Below are 20,133 nucleotides of genomic sequence, written 5' to 3' on the forward strand. Positions count from 1 at the left end.
TTAATTGAATCAAAAGAATTTGGACTAAACCACTAATTTTCCCATTTGTATTTATAGTTACAGGGAATTACGTTGAAATCTTATATAAAAAAATTAATTACTATAAGATTTATTAACAATTAAACTAAAATTATTGAATTTATATGTAATTCTCTCTCACAGTTAAGCACAAGTTTAGCATGGCGTTTGAGAATCTTTAGTGTTCCGGGTTTATTTAAAGCATGCTTTTGATGAAGGAGGAAAATTATGGAATCATGTATCGTTCCCCCATGTCGCATAGACATCCTCCAATTACCATTGATTGATGTAACCTTGATCCCATTTTGAACAAGGTTGTTGCCCACCTCTCAAAATAAATACTAAACTAGTTAATGTAGCGTTAGAGTCAACCTAGACCATCTATCAAGGAAGTGGCGAAATGCAAAGTAAGGTTATCTAAAGGTACAAGTTATCCAAAATTGAAAACGTTTGATTAAGCTAATATACTCAAAAGTGCTAGAAAACCTAACCTAAAGAGAGTGTGTACGAATCCCCTTTCATGAAGCGGAACACTAAAGTTTAGACAGTGAAATAATCATTATCTTTTTCATTAATTACGGCTTTCATGTTAATTTTCTCTTCTTGGCCGAATTAAGCTCCCTATGAAAACTATCATAGAAAACTTAGATCCTTTAAGTTATCAACTAATGTCTTTAGGTTCCCTTTCTAATTTAGTTTTAGAGTTGACCAAGTGTCTTAATTGGTTAATCCTTATGAGGCCATGGCCGGTGTTAGATTAGAGTGAACCATAAGACTCATCAATAAAAAACACAAAACCTTGCATTAAACTAGATATGGCCGAATCAAATACCACAATTCTCACAAGAATATAGTCATCCAAACAAATATTTCTCATTACAACAAAATGAATTCAACTAGAATTACAAAGTCATGATGCATCAATCCTAAATTAAGGAACCAATCATCAATTCAAATGAGAAAAATTAAAAGAATATAAAGTCTTAGCCAAGTGTAGCTTCTTGATTCATCTTCCATCTATCATCCCTTTAGAATACCTTGAGAAATCCTCTCATCACTACCTTCAAAACTTCAAGAGTTAAACGCACTAGGCCACACCTTTTCATCTTCTTCAATGAATGATTTGAACCTTTAATCCTTAATTAGATCTAAAGGAGTGGACGAATTTGAAGAGAGGAAGAGAATGTGAGTAGTTTTATGTGATTTGGTGAAGGAATGAGAAAGATATGAGTGATTGATTTAGTAAGAAAATGAACAAGTGAGAAAGTGAGAAAAAAATGTTTGAAAATGCAAAAATTGGGAGAGAATCTGAATGGGAATGCTAATGCGCGAAATTGGCCAAGGGAAAATAATAAAGAAGTTATGGAAACTTATCAAGTGGTTGTGATCTTCAACCAATTCACCCCCTTGGCCGAAACTACCTCTAGAATTTGGAGGCAAATGACGACAATTCCAAAATTAGGCCTGATTCAATACAATGCACCATTTCAAGCTTAACTTGCACCCTCTCAAATATACACAAATGTCACGAACAATATTGCCTTCTTGAAGCCCCTTTGAATTGCTTTGAACTATATCTTCAATTCTCACATTAACTCATCTAAATCACAATTTAATCAAATAATCAATTCATTATAGTATAACATTTATTTAATTGAACTAAGATAGAAATATTTGATTCAACCTAGTTATTAAAGTAACAAAGGAAATATGAATGCAAAGGTCTCACAAGACACAAATGCAAACAAGTACACATTTGAATTAAAACCTAAAGCTAAATGAAAACCTTTTAAAGAGACAACCTTAAAGTGTGTCTTTTCTTAATAACTTCCAACCTCAGATGAATAAATAAAAAACCAATTTGGCCAATCATTTTAATTCATTAAAAAACATAATTCCAAAACTTAACCCCACATTTGTAAAACGTGCAGTTTATAGCCAAAATACTCCTAATGCATCTAACTCAACGCATAGGCAATTTTGCACTAAAAATGTAATATAAATGCATATGAAATGATATTAGGCATGTAAAATGGTCTCTTTAAGCTAATGAATGTATGCAAATATGTTTATCACGTACCTTACAAAACAGATTATGACAGAAATGGAAACTACACTATTTCTCTGCCTTCTCTTGCAATAAGCCAATAAGCATGCACCTGCCAGGAATATACTGTAAGAATCGAATCATTGATTTTGTCAAAGACCACGGACCTGCTCTTATATGGATCTAGAAACCCGTCCAACGGGGCCAAAATGGAAAACCATATAAAAGTGGGAGCCAGAATTAACTTTAGGGTTAAGGTCCAAAATTATTCAAAAAAATTTCTTTATGAGCTTTTGATATTCTTAAATCAACAATAATGCATGAGTATCCATTAACTTCATAAAAACAAGACAACCTTTCCTAATTTGTTAAATAGCATGACATTAACCATCAAGTTCTAAGAATATAACTTATTGGATTGGGGAAGGTTGACCTGTTATATAAAGTTAATGGGTATTTATGTACTATTATTGACTTAAGGATACCAAAATCTCTTGGGAATTTTTTTTTAAAGTATTTTTACCCTTTAACCCTTAGTTTTGACTTTTTTTTTTCACAAATGAAAGTATTTAAAAAAAAAATTGCTTCCCCACCCCGGGGGAATCCTTCTCTGCTCATACCCATTGGATTTCAAGCCTATCCTCTGGCCTTCCATACATGGCTTACACTCATACATTGAATAGGCTATGAACTTAACATCAAAACCACTAATCTGTAGTTACCAGCCAACGCATCAACAGAAAGCTTAAACCGTTGTTTTTTATGGGGACAATTATTATGTCGCTTGTCATCTAATCCTTCAATATAAGCATAATGAACACTATACTTTTTTGAGCTAAGCACAACATTTTTTTTAATATAAACTATATAACTTTACAGAGATCGATTTAGGCAGAAAAACTTTCATTCACAGACATAACATTAGTTTTGATTCATAGGTCCTGTCCTGTCCAGGCAAAATTAGAGCAAACATGAAAGTTAATATTGTAATGCATCAAAGAGATGTAGGGAGAAGAAAGCTCTACAATTTCTACATTTATAGTCTATATCCATACCTTAAAACCTTGCCAGTATTCAACGATTCATTTTCCTTGTAAGATCCAGTTTAGACTGATACAACTCCAACAATTCACTTGCTTCGTGCTCATGACAAAGGACAAACCTCCTTAAAAAGTCCTTTTCAGTTAATTTAAGTATTCGAAGTAATGTCTTCTTTTTCACCAGACCCTTTGACAATAGAACTTGAATGACAACGCCACGTGGAACAATTCGCTTTTCCAAGCTCAATGTAATAACTGCAGGATATTTGCTAAGAGTGGAAGAATCACAGCCCAATTTATTCACAAAAAAATCCATTGCTGCATCAATTTTATCCACTGATATTGCCATACACAAAGGATGCTTTCTAAACACCGTGAGAATGTCATGGTCAGAAAAACCCCACTTCTTATAAACATCAGCCTTTTTAGCCAGTGTGGATTTTTTTAAGCATAAGCATACATGAACAGCTACAAGAAATTGAAGCTTCAAAGGATCAAAACCAAGTTCTTTCACTTCCTCCACAATCTTCTTAATTCGACCAGGACGAGAAGAAGTAAATGTTCTAGAGTAAAATTGCAAATATTTGATGATATTTGATTGAGGAACTCCTGCTTCTCGCAATATCTCTATTTTTGGCGCGGCAGAGGTTCTAGTACCAGAAAAAATGCCCGAGCAATGTTCTAGAGCTTTAATGACATTCTCATCAGATTGAAACAAATCTCGAAAGAAATCAAAAGAAGGAATGAGTTGATTACTTAAGCTTCTTCTCATGATGTTAGGACAATTAAAAATAAGCTTAGAGATGTGTGAGCTCGAAACACCTCTGGATTTGAAAAATTCAATCCTGGGAAGAAAGGTTTTCTCAGGATCAGATCGAAGAAACCATGGGGCCTTTCGAATGAGACGAAGAATCAACGGCCGCGAGAATCCATGACTTTTCAGGAAATTGATAACCAAATCTGGCCTTTTTCGCGTTTCGAAGCTGACACGCATAGAAGCTGCTTCAGCTTGTTTGGGTGAGAAGCCACATGTGTCAATGAGATATGAGGCAGTGAAAGAACGGCCATCTGACGCGATTGAATTAGCATACCTTACAGAAAACCATTGGCTTTGAACACAAAGCAGATATTGAAACGTTGAAGGAGATGTTGCGTTGATAATGCGCCTCCGAAACGAGACCGCTCGGCTGAGAAAACGAGACATGTATTCCGACAGGCAGCTCAAAGGAAACCCTTAAACAGAGGAAGGTCAAGTGCACCCCTCCCCGTGAAAGCCGAGAAGCCGGACATGGCCCTTTTATTTTATTTTTATTTTTTGAAGTAAAGCTCAATCTTTTTTATTCATTATTATCAAGTATCTCACAATTAACAATTGTAAAATTAATTTCTCAAAAAATTTAAATACTATTTTAAAAATTTGTCTCTTTTAAATAATGTTTTTTTATATACGTCTTTAAAAATTGAAGTCTGACATGATGCTTAAGTGCCAGACTCCTTTCATTTAATTTAACTGAAGAATAAAGTTGTATTTAAAAAAAAAAGAAAAAAAACAACTTACAACTTACGAGAGAAGGGCAATGAAAAAACGAAAAATAAATCTCACTCGAGAAGATAAATGACAAAAGAAGGGCACAAAATAAGGTAATTACTTTTAAAAAAATTTAGACTTATTTGACGTTAATTTAGACTTATTTGACGTTATAGCTTTTCACGAAATGACTATAATACTTCAAAAAAATAAATGACAATTTCAAAGATTACTTTCATTAAATTAATAATTAAAATAATATAAAAAATTACTATTATTTTTTAATTTCATTTTATTAATATTGAGAAATAGAAGTAATCATTTCACACAATATATTAATTTGTAATCACTCTTTAATATAAGTAATCATTTATTATTTTGAAGTTTTTATTTATTTTTATTAGATAAATTGGCCTATTAGCTCAAAAAAATCTTGTATTTAGAAAATATAGAATTAAATGTTTGAAAATTTTTGAGTATGGCTGGTTCACATTAATATATAATGAATTTATCATTAATTTTAAAAAATTTATTATTAAAATTTTAAAATTTATAAAGGATTTATCATTAATATATAACGATATATTATTAACAAATATAATAAATATCAGCGCTATTTGCTTATTTGATTCTACAATATGAATTATATTGTGAATTGGGCCAAAAAAAATATACCTACAAAAGCTTCTTATTATTTTTAGAATATTCTGACCATTTTATTAAAAATTAGTATCACATACTCCCTCTAGTCTCATTTATAAGTCTCATTTTAAAAGGTGTATTTAATCCCATTTATAAGTCATGTGCGTCTTTTTAGGTAATATTTGAGAGGTATTTTCAAAATTACCCTTTATGAGAGAGAAAAAAGTAACAGGACATTATTTTTAGATTTGTTATATAGGGGCATGTTTGAAAATTTTTACTTACTTTTATTGCATTGGTATTGATGAGGTTGGTAAAAATGATTGTAAATAGGACCGGAGGAGTAAATCATTACTCCCTATAAATTTCAAAAATAATTACCCTACTTTGTTGTCATCTGGCATTTATTATTTGGATGTTGATTTATTTACCATCTCTCTATGAGATACAACAGAAAAAAAGAGAGGAAGATTATTTGTATTCTCACACAGATAATCTTTTTTTTTTTTTTGACAAAAGCTCACACAAATAATCTAAATATATAAAAGTTTCAAACAATAGCTTTAGCCAAAAGAGAACGTTACAACTTACAAAGACACAACAACAAAAAAATTGCCTGTCCAACATAAATAATCTTAAATATAAAAAAAATTATGAACAATTTCACTAACAATTATCTAATATATTTTTTTTGGTACAATTATCTAACAATATTTTAATACAGAAAATTGACAATGTCAACAAAATACATGACTTTGAAGTAATTTTAAGATAATTTTTATATTTAACTTGATTGTGTGGTACCTGAACTGTGATTTTCTCAAAATAAGATACCGATACCTCCACAAGACCATCTTCCATCATTCACCTCGTTTTAAAATTAAAAGACGCAAAAATTATTCTAAAAGTTTATGTGCTTTCTAGCCAAGGCCCAAGGATGAAAAAATAGGAATTAATCCCAGTGCTAATTACATCTCTGTACACAAAATCAATTGAAATAAACCAGTTTCTGTTCACAATATTACAAGCATGTTGAATAACATCTTGAAAAATATGGTGGTCGTTGTTCCTGTTGATGAGATTAATTCCTTCAACACAATCAGGTGAAGTATAACTTTTAAATCACCCGAGACAAAACTACGTTTTTGCTCGTTGTTCTTGCTTCTTGAGAATGGACCTTTACTCTTCATAAGCTTTAATTCCAATTGTCCTACATGAATCACACAGACAAATTACAAGTTAGCAAATTTAACAATAATGATTCAAGAATAACTGCCAGGAAGTAGCACCAACTTCCAAACACAAAAGTCTTGTGAGATGCTTACAAGTTCATCCATGACCTGAACAAGATTCATCAGTAAGGGCCATGTTCTAAGATGAGGAAAAGCCAAGCTTATTTATTAAACAACATTTGAATTTTCCTTAAAGGACATTGAAATTTGAAATTTGTCAACTCTCAAGCAAGTTTGGGCAGCCTAAATCGTGGGCTAAACAGTGCATGTCCAGCTTAAGACAGACAAAACCATTGTTACAAGAGATTGAGCATTATCTTAGCATAACTAACTGAGATGGTTATGGTTTCAGTCTGACCCCATCAAGAAGCATGACTCCTCAACGAGCTTCCTCCATTCTCATTAATGTTGGCCACTTTGAAACATTTTTTGCCTTTGTCTGCCATCAAACAAGTGGACCCAATTGGAACTCTCACTCTTGGTCCTTCCCTTCACAGCAAGAATCTTCATAACAAATCCTTGCTTGCTTTGCCTCCACTGACACCACTCTGAAAGCCTTCTTCATAGGTTTGGGCATATTTAAGCTTGAGATCATTGACAGCAAGCTGGTGAAAGGTTTTATGTAGCATCATAGAGCAATAGGTGCAATCATTCCTTTCTATCATATGTTCCATGACACTAACAACCAGAGGCAAAGAAGATCATAGTGGTGGTGAAATTTGCCAGGTATTACTGGCAACTCCTTACTCTCAGATGTTTCATTGCATTTAACTCTATCCAACAGACATCCCTCATTTTATCCCCAAAAGGAAATTATACCGGCGAACAGCCAATTAACAACAGCATAAATTCAGCAGGATCATGTCATTGACGATAATTCGTAATTAAAGAGACAAATAACAATGTCAACAACAAATCAATTTCATATCCTTATTGATTTATTTACCATTCTCTCTATGAGATACAACCAGAAAAAAAGAGAGGAAGATTATTGTATTCTCACACAAATAATCTTTTTTTTTTTTGGACAAAAGCTCACACAAATCTAAATACATAAAAGTTCTATGAACAATAACTTTGGCCCAAAAAAGGAACGTTACAACTTACAAGACACAACAGCAACAAAATTGCCATGTCCAACACAAATAATCTTGAATATAAAAAAATTTATGAACAATTCACTAACAATTATCTAATATATATTTTTTGGTACAAATTATCTAACAATATTTTAATACAGCAAATTGACAATTTCAACAAAATACATGACTTTGAAGTAATTTTAAGATGATCTTTTATATTTAAATTGATTGTGTGGTACCTGAACTGTAATTTTCTCAAAATAAGATACCGACACCTCCACAAGACTATCTTCCATCATTCACCTCATTTTTAAATTAAAAATAGGAAATGATTAAAGACGCAAAAATTATTCTAAAAGTTTATGTGCTTTCTAGCTAAGGCCCAAGGATGAAAAAATAGGAATTAATCCCAGTGCTAATTACATCTCAGTACACAAAATTAATTTAAATAAACCAGTTTCTGTTCATAATATTACAAGCATGTTGAATAATATCTTGAAAAATATGGTGGTCGTTGTTCCTGTTGATGAGATTAATTCCTTCAACAGAGTCAGGTGAAGTATGACTTTTAAAGCACCCGAGACAAAACTACATTTTTGCTCGTTGTTCTTGCTTCTTGAGAATGGACCTTTACTCTTCATAAGCTTTAATTCCTATTGACCTACATCAAACACAAACAGACAAATTACAAGTTTGCAAATTTAACAATAAGGATTCAAGAATAACTGCGAGGAAGTAGCACCAACTTCCAACTCAAAAGTCTTGTGAGATGCTTACAAGTTCATCCATGACCTGAACAAGATTCATCAGTAAGGCCATGTTCTAAGATGAGGAAAAGCCAAGCTTATTTATTAAACAACATTTTAATTTGCCTTAAAGGGCATTGAAATTTGAAATTTGTCAACTCTCAAGCAAGTTTGGGCAGCCTAAATCGTGGGCTAAACTGTGCATGTCCAGCTTAAGACAGACAAAACCATTGTTACAAGAGATTGAGCATTATCTTATCATAACTAACTGAGATGGTTATGGTTTCAGTCTGACCCCATCAAGAAGCATGACTCCTCAACGAGCTTCCTCCATTCTCATTAATGTTGGCCACTTTGAAACATTTTTTGCCTTTGTCTGCCATCAAACAAGTGGACCCAATTGGAACTCTCACTCTTGGTCCTTCCCTTCACAGCAAGAATTTCTTCATAACAAATCCTTGCTTGCTTTGCCTCCACTGACACCACTCTGAAAGCCTTCTTCATAGGTTTGGGCATATTTAAGCTTGAGATCATTGACAGCAAGCTGGTGAAAGGTTTTATGTAGCATCATAGAGCAATAGGTGTAATCATTCCTTTCTATCATATGTTCCATGACATTAAACAACGAGGCAAAGAAGATCATAGTGGTGAAATTTGCCAGGTATTACTGGCAACTCCTTACTCTCAGATGTTTTCATTGCATTCAACTCTATCCAACAGACATCCCTCATTTTATCCCCAAAAGGAAATATACCGGCGAACAGCCAATTAACAAAACAGCATAAATTCAGCAGGATCATGTCATTGATGATAATTCGTAATTAAAGAGACAAATAACAATGTCAACAACAAATCAATTTCATATCCTTATTGAACTCACTGGTGTTCAAGAATCAAGTGCTTGATACAAGCCATTTAATCTTGCTAAAACGTAGTTTTGTTTCATGCTACTACATTAACAGCCTCGTGTGTCCAATTTTCAACACCATTACCACAGAGAACGATGACGAAACACCATGTATATAAACCAAGCAATTCATGCAACATACTGTTTGATGTCTTTTGGTGTGTGGTTAGCTAATCTTAATCTTGAGAGGGATTTTAAGACAATTAAATAGACATGAATGTTATTATTTCAATGTATTCTATAATTATTTTTTCTAATGTTTTCTTTTTCTTTTTTTGGGAAACATAGCTTTTGGTCCCTATAGTTTACTCGCATTTTACTTTGATCCTATACTTATTTTCGATGTTTTAAGTCCCTATACTTTTATTTTTCATTATTTTGAATCCCTCCAATGTCCTTATACTTTGTTTATGAAGGGATTAAAAATAATGAAAAACAAAAGTGTAAGAACCTAAAACATCGGGGAAAAATACAGGGACCAAAAGCAAACCTAAAACACCGAAAAAAATACAAGGACCAAAAGCAAACGTGATCAAAATACAGGGACCAAAAGCTATGTTTTTCCCTTTTTTTAAATGAATTTTTCTACTGTTTTCTATCACAAGGCAATTTACATGGTATGTAGGAGTTACAGCATTAAGGTAAGCTTTTGCAGTTTCCACTTTCTACTATTTCCTTCTACTTCAAAATTTATTCCCCTAAGAAACAAAAAAAAAAAAAAAAAAACTGCATAGCATCACAAATAACCTTGTTAAACGCAGGAATTGGGACCAAATTCAAATGGCAGAGAAATTTCAGTTTTTAGACAACCATCAACAGATTTGATCCGTCATGCTCAAGAGAAATTAACAAGGTAATGCATCATACGACAAAAGAAATGTAATGACAAGGGGCTTGCATCATCTCAGCCCAAATCCATAACATTTTTTTTTTTGGTGAATAGCCCAAATCCATAACTTAACCTTTCCATTTTTCATTCACCTTGCAAGATTCAGTTTAGTTTAGACTCATACAGCTTCAGGAGTTCACTAGCTTCCTCCTTATGACACAGGATAAATTTATTCAAAAAATCCCTTTCAGTGCAGACAAACATTGAGAGCATGCTCTTCTTTTTCATCAGACCCTTTGACAACAACATTTGAATGACAGAAGCCCGAGGAACAACTCGCTTATTCAAATTCGATGTCAGAATTACAGCATAATTGGAAATAGTGGAAGGCGAACAGTCCAATTTATCAACAAGAATCTCCAATATAGCATCAATTTTATCTTCAGATGACTTCATACAAAATGGAGACTTTCTAAAAGCAGCAATAATGTCATTGTCAGACCAGCCCCACTTCTTATACACATCAACCTTTTTTGACCATGTAGATTTGCTTAGTGACGACAAAGCAAAGACAGCCATAATAAATTGAACTTTGAAAGGATCAAACTTCATTTCCTGAAGTTCCTCCACTATCACCTTGAATTTTCCAGCACTTTTAGTAATTGTCCTAGGATACCATTGCAACAATTTGCCGACATTTGCTTCAGGAACTCCGACTTGCCTTAATAGCTTCATATTGGGCACGGCATGGGTTTTAATATCAAGAAGAATGCCAGAGCAATGCGTAAGAGCTTTAACGAGCGTGTCATCAGATTGAAACAAATCTCGGAAGAAATCAAAGGAAGGGAATGAGCTGCTTATCCAAGCTTCTTTTCATAACGTTAGGACAACTACACAAGAGCCTAGGGATGTCTGAGCGGGAAACGCCTCTGGATATGAAAAACTCAATCTTCGGCAGTAAGGTTTTCTCAGGGACAGATCGAAGACACTGTGGGACTTCACTCGTGAAACGAAGAATCTGGGATTTTGTGAATCCGAGATTCTTCAGGAAATTGATAACCAAATCTGGTTTTTCTCGTGTTTGGAAGCTGACATACTTGGAAGCTGAAACAGCTTGATCTGGTGAGAAGCCACATGTATCAATGAGATATGAGAAAGTGAAAGAATGCCCATTTAATGTAGTTGAATTACAGTACCTGGCTGGCAGTGGCAAGTAGCCATTCGTTTCGAACACGATGCAATTGTTGAGATGCTGAAGGAGAGATTGCGTTGACGATATGCCTCCGAGAAGGGATGATTTCCCGAGAATGGAAAACATGGATTCAAGAAACTTGGGAGGAAGGAAAAACCCTCGCTCGGAGTCGTGGCAGTAGTACCAGTATAACACGAAGACAGCTTCTAGGCCTGAAAATAAAAGTCCTTCCAAAAGAAAATTCAAAAGAAAATAGGAGAATGACAGGTCAGTCGTAAACGTTAACAAAAGTGGGTTTTTTCTTTTTTCTTTTTTATTTTCGACTTGGAGTTGGGGTTGGGGCATGTTTGATTTCCGTTAACCAAAAAGCAATTTAATAAAAAGTATTATTTTAATAAACTTTATGTTGGGATGCATATTTTTAAAAATTAACTTAATAAATTAAATTTTTTTTGAACTACTGAGAAATACTTTTAAATAATGTATGATTATCAAAATGGATATTAATATTTACGATTTGTAATTTACGTTATAAAAATGTTTTATATTATAAATATTTCAAAAAATATATATCATACAAATGTTAAATAACATAAATTTGATAGGTTAAATAATGCGTTTTTAAAAACATAAAATTTGATGAATTAAATAGGTTAAAATATAATAATATTAAAAATTAACACAATTAATTATTCATTATGTAATGTGTAGTTTGATCTCTAATTAGTGAAGAATGAAGAGCACAAATTAGAGTATTATTTAAAAGTCAAATACACAGAATGTCTATTTTGATAAATTTATATAGATTTTTTATTGGTAACAATATTTATCAAATTTTATATAGTACTGTTCATTATAATTTGATAGATTTTTTATATTGATATAAAGGATAAATATGATAAAGATACAGGTAAAATTATAAAAACTAGACAATACAAAACTGTTCCTAAAAGCACCCTAGAGAAAAAAAACCTATTAAAATCGTCGGAGGAAATGCAATATGACACAGTGGAGAAGATACAACTTGGATCTGGTTTGGAGAATCAAGGTCTTTATCATTATAGGAACCTCTGACAAATCTAACCGAAGAATTACTAAAAACTTTTACAAGTTATAACATCAGGCTAGTTGTCAATGATATTTGATTTTTTTTTCTAACCAAAATCAATGATATCTTGATAAAGATGTCATTGTTAAATGATATGCACAAGATTTTTTTAAATTATTTATATGTATGCTCTTTTTTAAAAACAATCTTATTTGAGAACTGTAATACTAAATGGTGGAGATTTTAATGGTGGATAATAGATGTTTTTTAAACTTGTGAAGGCATATCCAGCTCGGATGACCCATCGAAATAACATCTAATTGTTTTCTCTCAAAATAATCTCACATATTAAAATTATATTTTCAATATAAATTTAGATAATCATAAATATGACAATATTAAATGTAAATTAGGCATTTAAGTGTCATATGTCAAAATTATCTCAAATATTAAAATTTATCGTCAATATGATTTGTAATTAATTTATTTTTATATTAGCAATTATTTGAATGAATGTATTTGTACTATATTTTTCTGAAAAATTTATGCTTCATTATCATTAGTTAATATTTTAAGATTTAAGTGTCATTAGCACAAAAAATAATTGTCATAGTCATTAGAAATAAAAATACCCCAAGGTCCCAACATTGATTAGAGGACCACCATGCTCACGAGTCACAACAATCGTGTTTAACTTACAATTTTTGAAATAATTCAAACAAATTGTTAAAAAAAATCATATGCAGTTTATTAACCCATACTTCATATTAAAAAAAAAAAAAAGATTGCAATTTTTACTATTTATAACTTCAATTTTTCATGCATATTTCTTTTTCTCAAATCTCTTCAAATAATACCCTTTTGGTGGTGATTCCCTTATATTACAATGAATTTAAAATATACTTCCTTTGTTAAAAAATATAAAACATTTTTAAAAAATTAAATGTTAAAAATATAAAGCATTTTTAATCTTTTGAGGGTGTAGTCATTATTTTTTTTCAAAAGTACTCTTATTGATAATGACTTTATATTTATTGTAGAGTATTTAACAGGGATAAATATGAAAAAATAAAATTAATTTAAAAATATATAAATATTTTATTGAGGGTGAAATTCTGTTAAAAAATACCTTATATTTTTTAACGGGGAGAGTACTTCAATTGGTTTAAATTTTACAATTTCTAATTTTAATAACTTTCATTTCAAATAAGATAAGGCTGAACTTAACAAATGCTTACAGAATTTTTTTTTTTTAAAAAAATCATAGTTCAAAACTATTTTATATTATTAAATAACAACAATAGAAAGTAATAATAATTCGACATGATTATATATTTCTCTTTTACTAACAAGAAGAGGGAAAAAAATCCTCTCTCATGTTTCAGGAAAACCAGCATCATAACATGGCCAAAGCAAAGCATCCTTAAGAAAGAAACTACACTTGGAGAAAAGGGTATGGAAAATTAAATTCGAGCTTCATCATACATACTCGAGAAGCCTCGATTATCTCAGGTTTGACTTCATCTGGAATAATGCTACCTCAACCAGCTTCATCAGTAATAAGACGAAGATGTTACTCCTTCGTGCCACTGAAACTTCTGGAGATTTTCTGTTTTCTTGATGCATATGATTCTCAAGCATTGATTCATTAGGAAGTAATCTGCTTGAAAATGATAATCCACCAGAAGAAGCAAGATGAAATTCAAAGCATTAGAAATTTTTACTCACTTGAATTTTGAACATAGTGCTGGTTCTAAGTTGAATAAAGATCTAACAAAAGGTAGCAGATCTCAATTTGAACACCTAGAAGATTGAACTTATCCGATTTTGTGTGAACTTGCAGAGGCTAGAACCCACAAATATGGAGGCAACCTTGATCATTGACACCCTTGCATATTCTATTTCCACTGACACAAGGTTGAGGCTTATTCAAGTTATTAGATCATTGACAACATGCTGGTGGTGAAAGGCTTTAGGAAGCATCATAAAGCAAATATGTGCGTAATCAACTAATCATTCTTTGATTGTATATGTTACAAAACAACCAGAGATAAAAAAGATTACATGACACTGGTGAATTTTATCAGGTATTAATGGCAGCTCCCTAAAACCAGAGGTCATGCCTGCATTGCATTTGACTTTTATCAACAAACATCACTCATCTTATCCCCCAAGGAATGATACTGAAGAAAAGAGCCTATCAATAACAGCATAAGCTCAAACTCAGCAAGATGTGTCAATGCTGATAATTCATAATTAGAGAGATCAATAATGTCAATCACAGGGTCAAAAACTAAACTTGTCACTCAGAACAATTGTATTTCTTTAGTAAACTCGCTGGACTTCAAGGGTCAGGTGCTTGATACAAGCTACACGTAGTAATACTACAATTTATATAACTTTTGCTAAATATAGTGCTGTCTCATTCACCACATTAACATCCTCAAGTGTGTCCAATTTTAACACCACAAACAAAGGTGAACAATGAATAGCCATATAAGAAACCAAGCAAATCATGCTACATAATGTTTGATATCTTTTGGTGTGTATTTGGCTAAATTTTATTCTTGAGAGGAATTGAAACATTGAAGAAGACTCGCATATTGTTGTTTCAATGTATTCTATAATTCTGTCTTTCTATTCTGTCTTTCTCTCATTCCTGATGCAATTTACATGATATGTGGAAATTACAACAGTAAAGTAAGCTTTTTGTAGTTTCTTCTCTTTACTTCTACTTCAAAATACCTTCATCTAAGAAATAAAAAGGGACAGAAACATTGCATAGCTTCGCAGATGACCTTGTTAAACTCAGGAGTTGGGATCAAATTCAGATAAGAGAAATTAAAGTTTATAGACAACCGTTGATAGATTTCATTCATCATAGTAAGCTGAATCAAAGCAAATCATAAGAGAGAGAGAAAAAAACAAGGTAATACAGCAAAAGACGAGAAGAAGAAACTTACATCATCTCAGCCCAAAACCAAATCCAAAACTTAACATTTCCAATCCTCATTCACCTTGCAAGATTAAGTTTAGAATGATACAGCTTCAAGAGTTCACTAGCTTCCTCCACATGACACTGGATACATCTGTTCAAAAATTCGCTTTCAGTACGGACAAGCATTTTGAGCAAGCTTTTCTTTTTCATCAGACCCTTTGACAACAAAACTTGCATGACATAAGCCCGTGGAACAATTCGTTTATTCAAACTCATTGTTAGAACCACTGCATATTTGGGAACAGTTGAAGGCAGACAATCCAATTTGTTGTCACAAAGAATCTCCATTATTGCATCAATTTTATCCTCAGATATCTTCATCATACAAAATGAGCCTTCTAAAAGCAGCAAGAATTCATTGTCAGACCAGCCCCATTTTTTATACAAATTAGCCTTTGTTGCCCATGTACTTTTGCTTAGTGATGACAAAGCATAAGTCCCAGAACAAATTTAATTCTTAAAGGATTAAACCCCATTTTCTGAAGTTCGTCCACTATCCTCGTGAATTTGCCAGTACTTTCAGTTAATGTCCTAGGATACAATTGCAACAATTTTCTGACATTTGACTCAGGAACTCCGACTTCTCTAATAGCTTCATATTGGGCACGGCACGGGCGTTAATATCAAGAAGAATGCCCGAGAAACATGTAAGAGCTTTAATGAGCTTGTCATCAGATTGAAACAAATCTCCAAGGAAATCAAAGGAAGGAATGAGCTGCTTATCCAAGCTTCTTTTCATAACGTTAGGACAACTACACAAGAGCCTAGGGATGTCTGAGCGGGAAACGCCTCTGGATATGAAAAACTCAATCTTCGGCACTAAGGTTTTCTCAGGGTCAGATCGAAGACACTGTGGGAGTCGTTTCGTGAAATGAAGAATCTGGGATTGCGAGAATCCTAGATTCTTCAAGAAAATTGATAACCAAATCTGGTTTTTCTCGTGTTTTGAAGCTGACAGACTTAGAAGCTGAAACAGCTTCTTCGGGTGAGAAGCCACATGTATCAATGAGATATGAGACAGTGAAATGAAAGAATGCCCATTTAACGTAATTGAATTACAGTACCTGGCAGTGGCAGTAGGTAGCATTGGTTTTGAACGCAAAGTGATTGTTGAAATGTTAAAGGCGATTGTGTGTTGATGATATGCCTCCGAGAAGCGATGATTTTTCTGAGAAAGCAAAACATGGATTCAAAAAACTTGAGCAAGCAAACGGCAAACCCTCGCGCCGGGCAGATCAGACCAGTAAATGTGTAATTGTGGAAGACGAAAACGTTGCTTCTTGTCTTTAAAGAAAAATTGCTTAAAAGTCCTCATTCACCAATTTTTTTTAAGCAACTTTTCCTTGAACATATTAATTTCCTACAAAAAAAAAATTGATCTAAATTTTAAAAATATTTAATAATGAGAAAAATTAAAATAAGAAATTAGCAATTTTTAAGGTAGCAGTACCGGACAAAACTTGATTTAATTAAATTGATCCCCAATCTAATTGATAATGCATAACAATAAGCGAGATTTTTAGTTAGAAAAATGACAATTAAATCGCAAGAAATTGAATTGATGACAACTAAATGTTTAACCTATTTTTTAAAATATGTGTTAAAAATACCAATTCAAACTACTATAAATGAAAAGTTCAGTCACAATATAGGAGTTATATTTAAATCTCGACTGCCGAATTTGCAATTAAATTTTTTTAAATTTAAGTCTGTCTAAATTGATTTTTTTAACTCATTTTTCATAAAATTTTATCTAGGAACTAACTCTTTTTAACCTCATTGTAATTTTCCCATTTTAGTTTGGTTATAATGATGCTAAAATTAACCGGTTTGGTTCTTTTTAATTTGTTCAAGTTTTGGTTAATTTGGCCATGATTCAATTAAACCACCCATGTAACATCACGGTTTAACCCCCTAATTAATCAAAAATAAGTTTATATTGATTAAAAATTTAATTAGAAAATAGTTAAAGGGGATTAAAGGACCATTCGGGTTTGGATATAGTTTTAGAATTGGATCCGAAAGTCGAGTCTAAGGGAAAAATAGTAACGTGTGACTCTGCCAAGCGCTGCAGCATGGATATCATTTGCAATGGCGCATGATGCTAAATCAGTGAGGGAGGGACTCCTTGTACATTCCACCACAACACACGAGTCCTTCAAGCGTGATTGTGGCATCTATGCCATATGTCGAGGCACATGGCCCATTTTGTGCCACACGTCATGACATAGCCATTGTGTGCCGCAACACATGGCTAGAATTTAGATTTATCATATGTGATTTGAATAAGAAAATAAGAAAAAAAAAGAGAATTTGAATGAGAGGGAAGGAGAATATTAAGGAGCTCTATTAGAGCTTGAGGTTTTGAAGTATAGAAGTAGTATTTTAAAGCTTCTAACATTAAAGACAAGTTTTTAAGCCTAAATCCTCCTTCCTCTTCCATTTTCTTGAGTTTAGAAATTAGAGGTTTCTAGAAAAATGAATTTTCAAACTTATGGAGCTATGAGTCTGAATTTTTGATTGACTTAAACAAAATTAATAGAAATTGTTTAGATTATTCAAACATATCGTTTATGGTTTGTGAGTTTTGATAATTGTAGGATAATAAATATCCCAAAATTAGCAATTATGGAGGTTGTTGGGAGTATTTAATAGCTATTAATGATGGTTAGATTGTTTATTGAAACTAATGTGAGTGAAATGAAGCCAATAAACCCTTTGTGTATCCTTGTATTGAAGAATTAGAACTTTTGAAGTTTTTGAAGTGTTGAATATGATGTTAGGAATTATCCTAATGAAGATATTAACAATTGTTGATGTGAATAAATGTGGACTAATCACAATTTGGCATTATTCAAACTTCGAATAATTTTAGAAGGATTTGTTTGAGGGGTGAACATTTGATCTCTCAAAGTTTAAAGTAACATGAAAAAATTTGTATGTTAACTAGTTACTTGATTAACAACTACTATGGTAATTTGTAAAATAATAATTGATGAATTTGTGTGTTTATAATCCAAGTGTGGCATGCGACAATGATAACTAATGATTTTTAACTCATTTTTATAAATTTTATTAGGATAATTAACTCATAATTTTCATTAGTCTGGTTATAATGATGTAAAATAAGGTGGTTTAATTGTTCAATTTTGGTTATTGGAGTTCATTAAAACCCATGAAATCAGGATTTTAACCCCCTAATTATCAAAGAATATGTTAACAATTAAAATTTATTAGAAAATGTTAAAGGGGATTAAAGGAAGGGGAATAGTTAAAATCCATGGTTAAGGGAAAAGTCGTACTTGCCAACGCTATGGATATCATTTGTCCTATGTTCAGTGAGGACTCCTTTTTCCACCACAACCAAGTCCTAAGCTATTTGCATTTCAATGAGGAAGCCCATTTTGTGACACGTCTATAGCCATTTGGCCGCACCACATGGTAAAATTAGATTTATCATATTGAAATAAGAAAATAGAAAAAAAAAAGAGATTTGATGAGAGGGAAAGAATATAAAGGAGCTCTATTAAAGCTATTTAATTAGAATATTGTCTACATTAAAGACAAGTTTTTTAAGCCTAAATCCTCCTTCCTCTTCCATTTTCTTGAGTTTAGAAATTAGAGTTTTCTAGAAAAATGAATTTTCAAACTTATGGAGCTATGAGTCTGAACTATTGACTTAAACAAATTAATAGAATTGTTTAGATTATTCAAACATATCGTTTATAGTTTTGTGAGTTTTGATAATTGTAGGATAATAAATCCCCAAAATTAGCAATTATGGAGGTTGTTGGGAGTATTTAATAGCTATTAATGATGGTTAGATTGTTTATTGAAACTAATGTGAGTGAAATGAAGCCAATAAACCCTTGTGTATCCTTGTACATGAAGAATTAGAACTTTTGAAGTTTTTGAAGTGTTGAATATGATGTTAGGAATTATCCTAATGAAGATATTAACAATTGTTGATGTGAATAAATGTGGACTAATCACAATTTGGCATTATTCAAACTTCGAATAATTTTAGAAGGATTTGTTTGAGGGGTGAACATTTGATCTCTCAAAAGTTTAAAGTAACATGAAAAAATTTGTATGTTAACTAGTTACTTTGATTAACAACTACTATGGTAATTTGTAAAATAATATTGATGAATTTGTGTGTTTATAATCCAAGTGTGGCATGCGACAATGATAACTGATGAAATTGTTTAGAGATTGATTGTATTATGAAATGTGAAGTGGGTGGATTATTGTGATACAATGAATAACTTATATTACAAATAATGAGATGAGATATAAAATTAGTATATGTTATGAATAGTGAGAGGAATATTAGATATGGAGTTCAATAATATTATATGATGTGGAGTTCCATTATAAATTATGAAATGAGGATGTTTAGAGTGCAATGAAGTTATTTGGCATGTTAAATATGTTAAGTCATATGCATGTTATGAACTTTATGCTTATGCATTACATGAACTTGTGATGTGGGAATTCACCGGAAGAGGAGAAGTGAGTTTAAAAATCACATGGTTTAGCAGCCATTTAAAGCTCGATAACTTGCCTTAACATATTTATATCTTATTTGTCCTACGTGTTCAATGAGCGACTGTCCCATATTTTTATTGAGGAACCTAAACCTAATCTAGTTTTCTGCATTTTCAATGAGGAAGCTAGTTTAGGAAGAACAACGCTCTATAGTGTAAGATTTGGAGGAAACCATAACCTACAAATGAGTTAAATAACCTTAGCTAAATAGCTTCTCATACATGAAAGGTTAAGGTAGTCTCATCAAATAGACAAATCCATTATATAATAGTC

General features: G+C 32.1%; 3 protein-coding genes and 1 long non-coding RNA gene across 6 annotated transcripts; all 4 read right to left on the reverse strand.

Annotated features, from left to right (window-relative positions):
* Positions 1-794: 794 nt before the first annotated feature.
* LOC129314478 (transcription termination factor MTERF2, chloroplastic-like) lies at positions 795-4,362 on the reverse strand. Of its 3 annotated transcripts, none has more exons than XR_008594124.1 (3): positions 3,121-4,362; positions 2,099-2,177; positions 795-1,618 (listed from the first exon to the last, which is right to left on the reverse strand). XR_008594124.1 is itself a non-coding variant. In XM_054957921.1 (2 exons), exon 1 carries the CDS (start codon positions 4,307-4,309, stop codon positions 3,140-3,142), a length of 1,170 nt encoding a protein of 389 aa, XP_054813896.1. In that variant the 5' UTR covers positions 4,310-4,362; the 3' UTR covers positions 795-2,177; positions 3,121-3,139. The 3 variants fall into 3 exon arrangements, 1 of the variants encoding a protein (XP_054813896.1); XR_008594125.1 differs by having other exon boundaries at positions 2,099-2,191; XM_054957921.1 differs by having other exon boundaries at positions 795-2,177.
* Positions 4,363-6,213: 1,851 nt separating this feature from the next.
* Positions 6,214-7,438, reverse strand: LOC129314572 (uncharacterized). Its single transcript, XR_008594179.1, has 2 exons — positions 6,601-7,438; positions 6,214-6,485 (listed from the first exon to the last, which is right to left on the reverse strand). It is a non-coding gene; the product is annotated as an uncharacterized LOC129314572 (long non-coding RNA).
* Positions 7,439-10,084: 2,646 nt separating this feature from the next.
* LOC129313863 (uncharacterized) lies at positions 10,085-11,608 on the reverse strand. The gene is made up of 2 exons (XM_054957261.1): positions 10,968-11,608; positions 10,085-10,924 (listed from the first exon to the last, which is right to left on the reverse strand). Exons 1-2 carry the CDS (start codon positions 11,606-11,608, stop codon positions 10,234-10,236), a joined length of 1,332 nt encoding a protein of 443 aa, XP_054813236.1. The 3' UTR covers positions 10,085-10,233.
* Positions 11,609-13,619: 2,011 nt separating this feature from the next.
* Positions 13,620-15,624, reverse strand: LOC129313119 (uncharacterized). The gene is made up of 2 exons (XM_054956024.1): positions 15,329-15,624; positions 13,620-13,971 (listed from the first exon to the last, which is right to left on the reverse strand). Exons 1-2 carry the CDS (start codon positions 15,595-15,597, stop codon positions 13,815-13,817), a joined length of 426 nt encoding a protein of 141 aa, XP_054811999.1. The 5' UTR covers positions 15,598-15,624; the 3' UTR covers positions 13,620-13,814.
* Positions 15,625-20,133: the final 4,509 nt, after the last annotated feature.

Source organism: Prosopis cineraria, unplaced genomic scaffold (assembly GCF_029017545.1).
Source record: "Prosopis cineraria cultivar Desert tree isolate PC_DT_omini unplaced genomic scaffold, ASM2901754v1 PC6, whole genome shotgun sequence".
Taxonomy (NCBI): Eukaryota; Viridiplantae; Streptophyta; class Magnoliopsida; order Fabales; family Fabaceae; genus Prosopis; species Prosopis cineraria.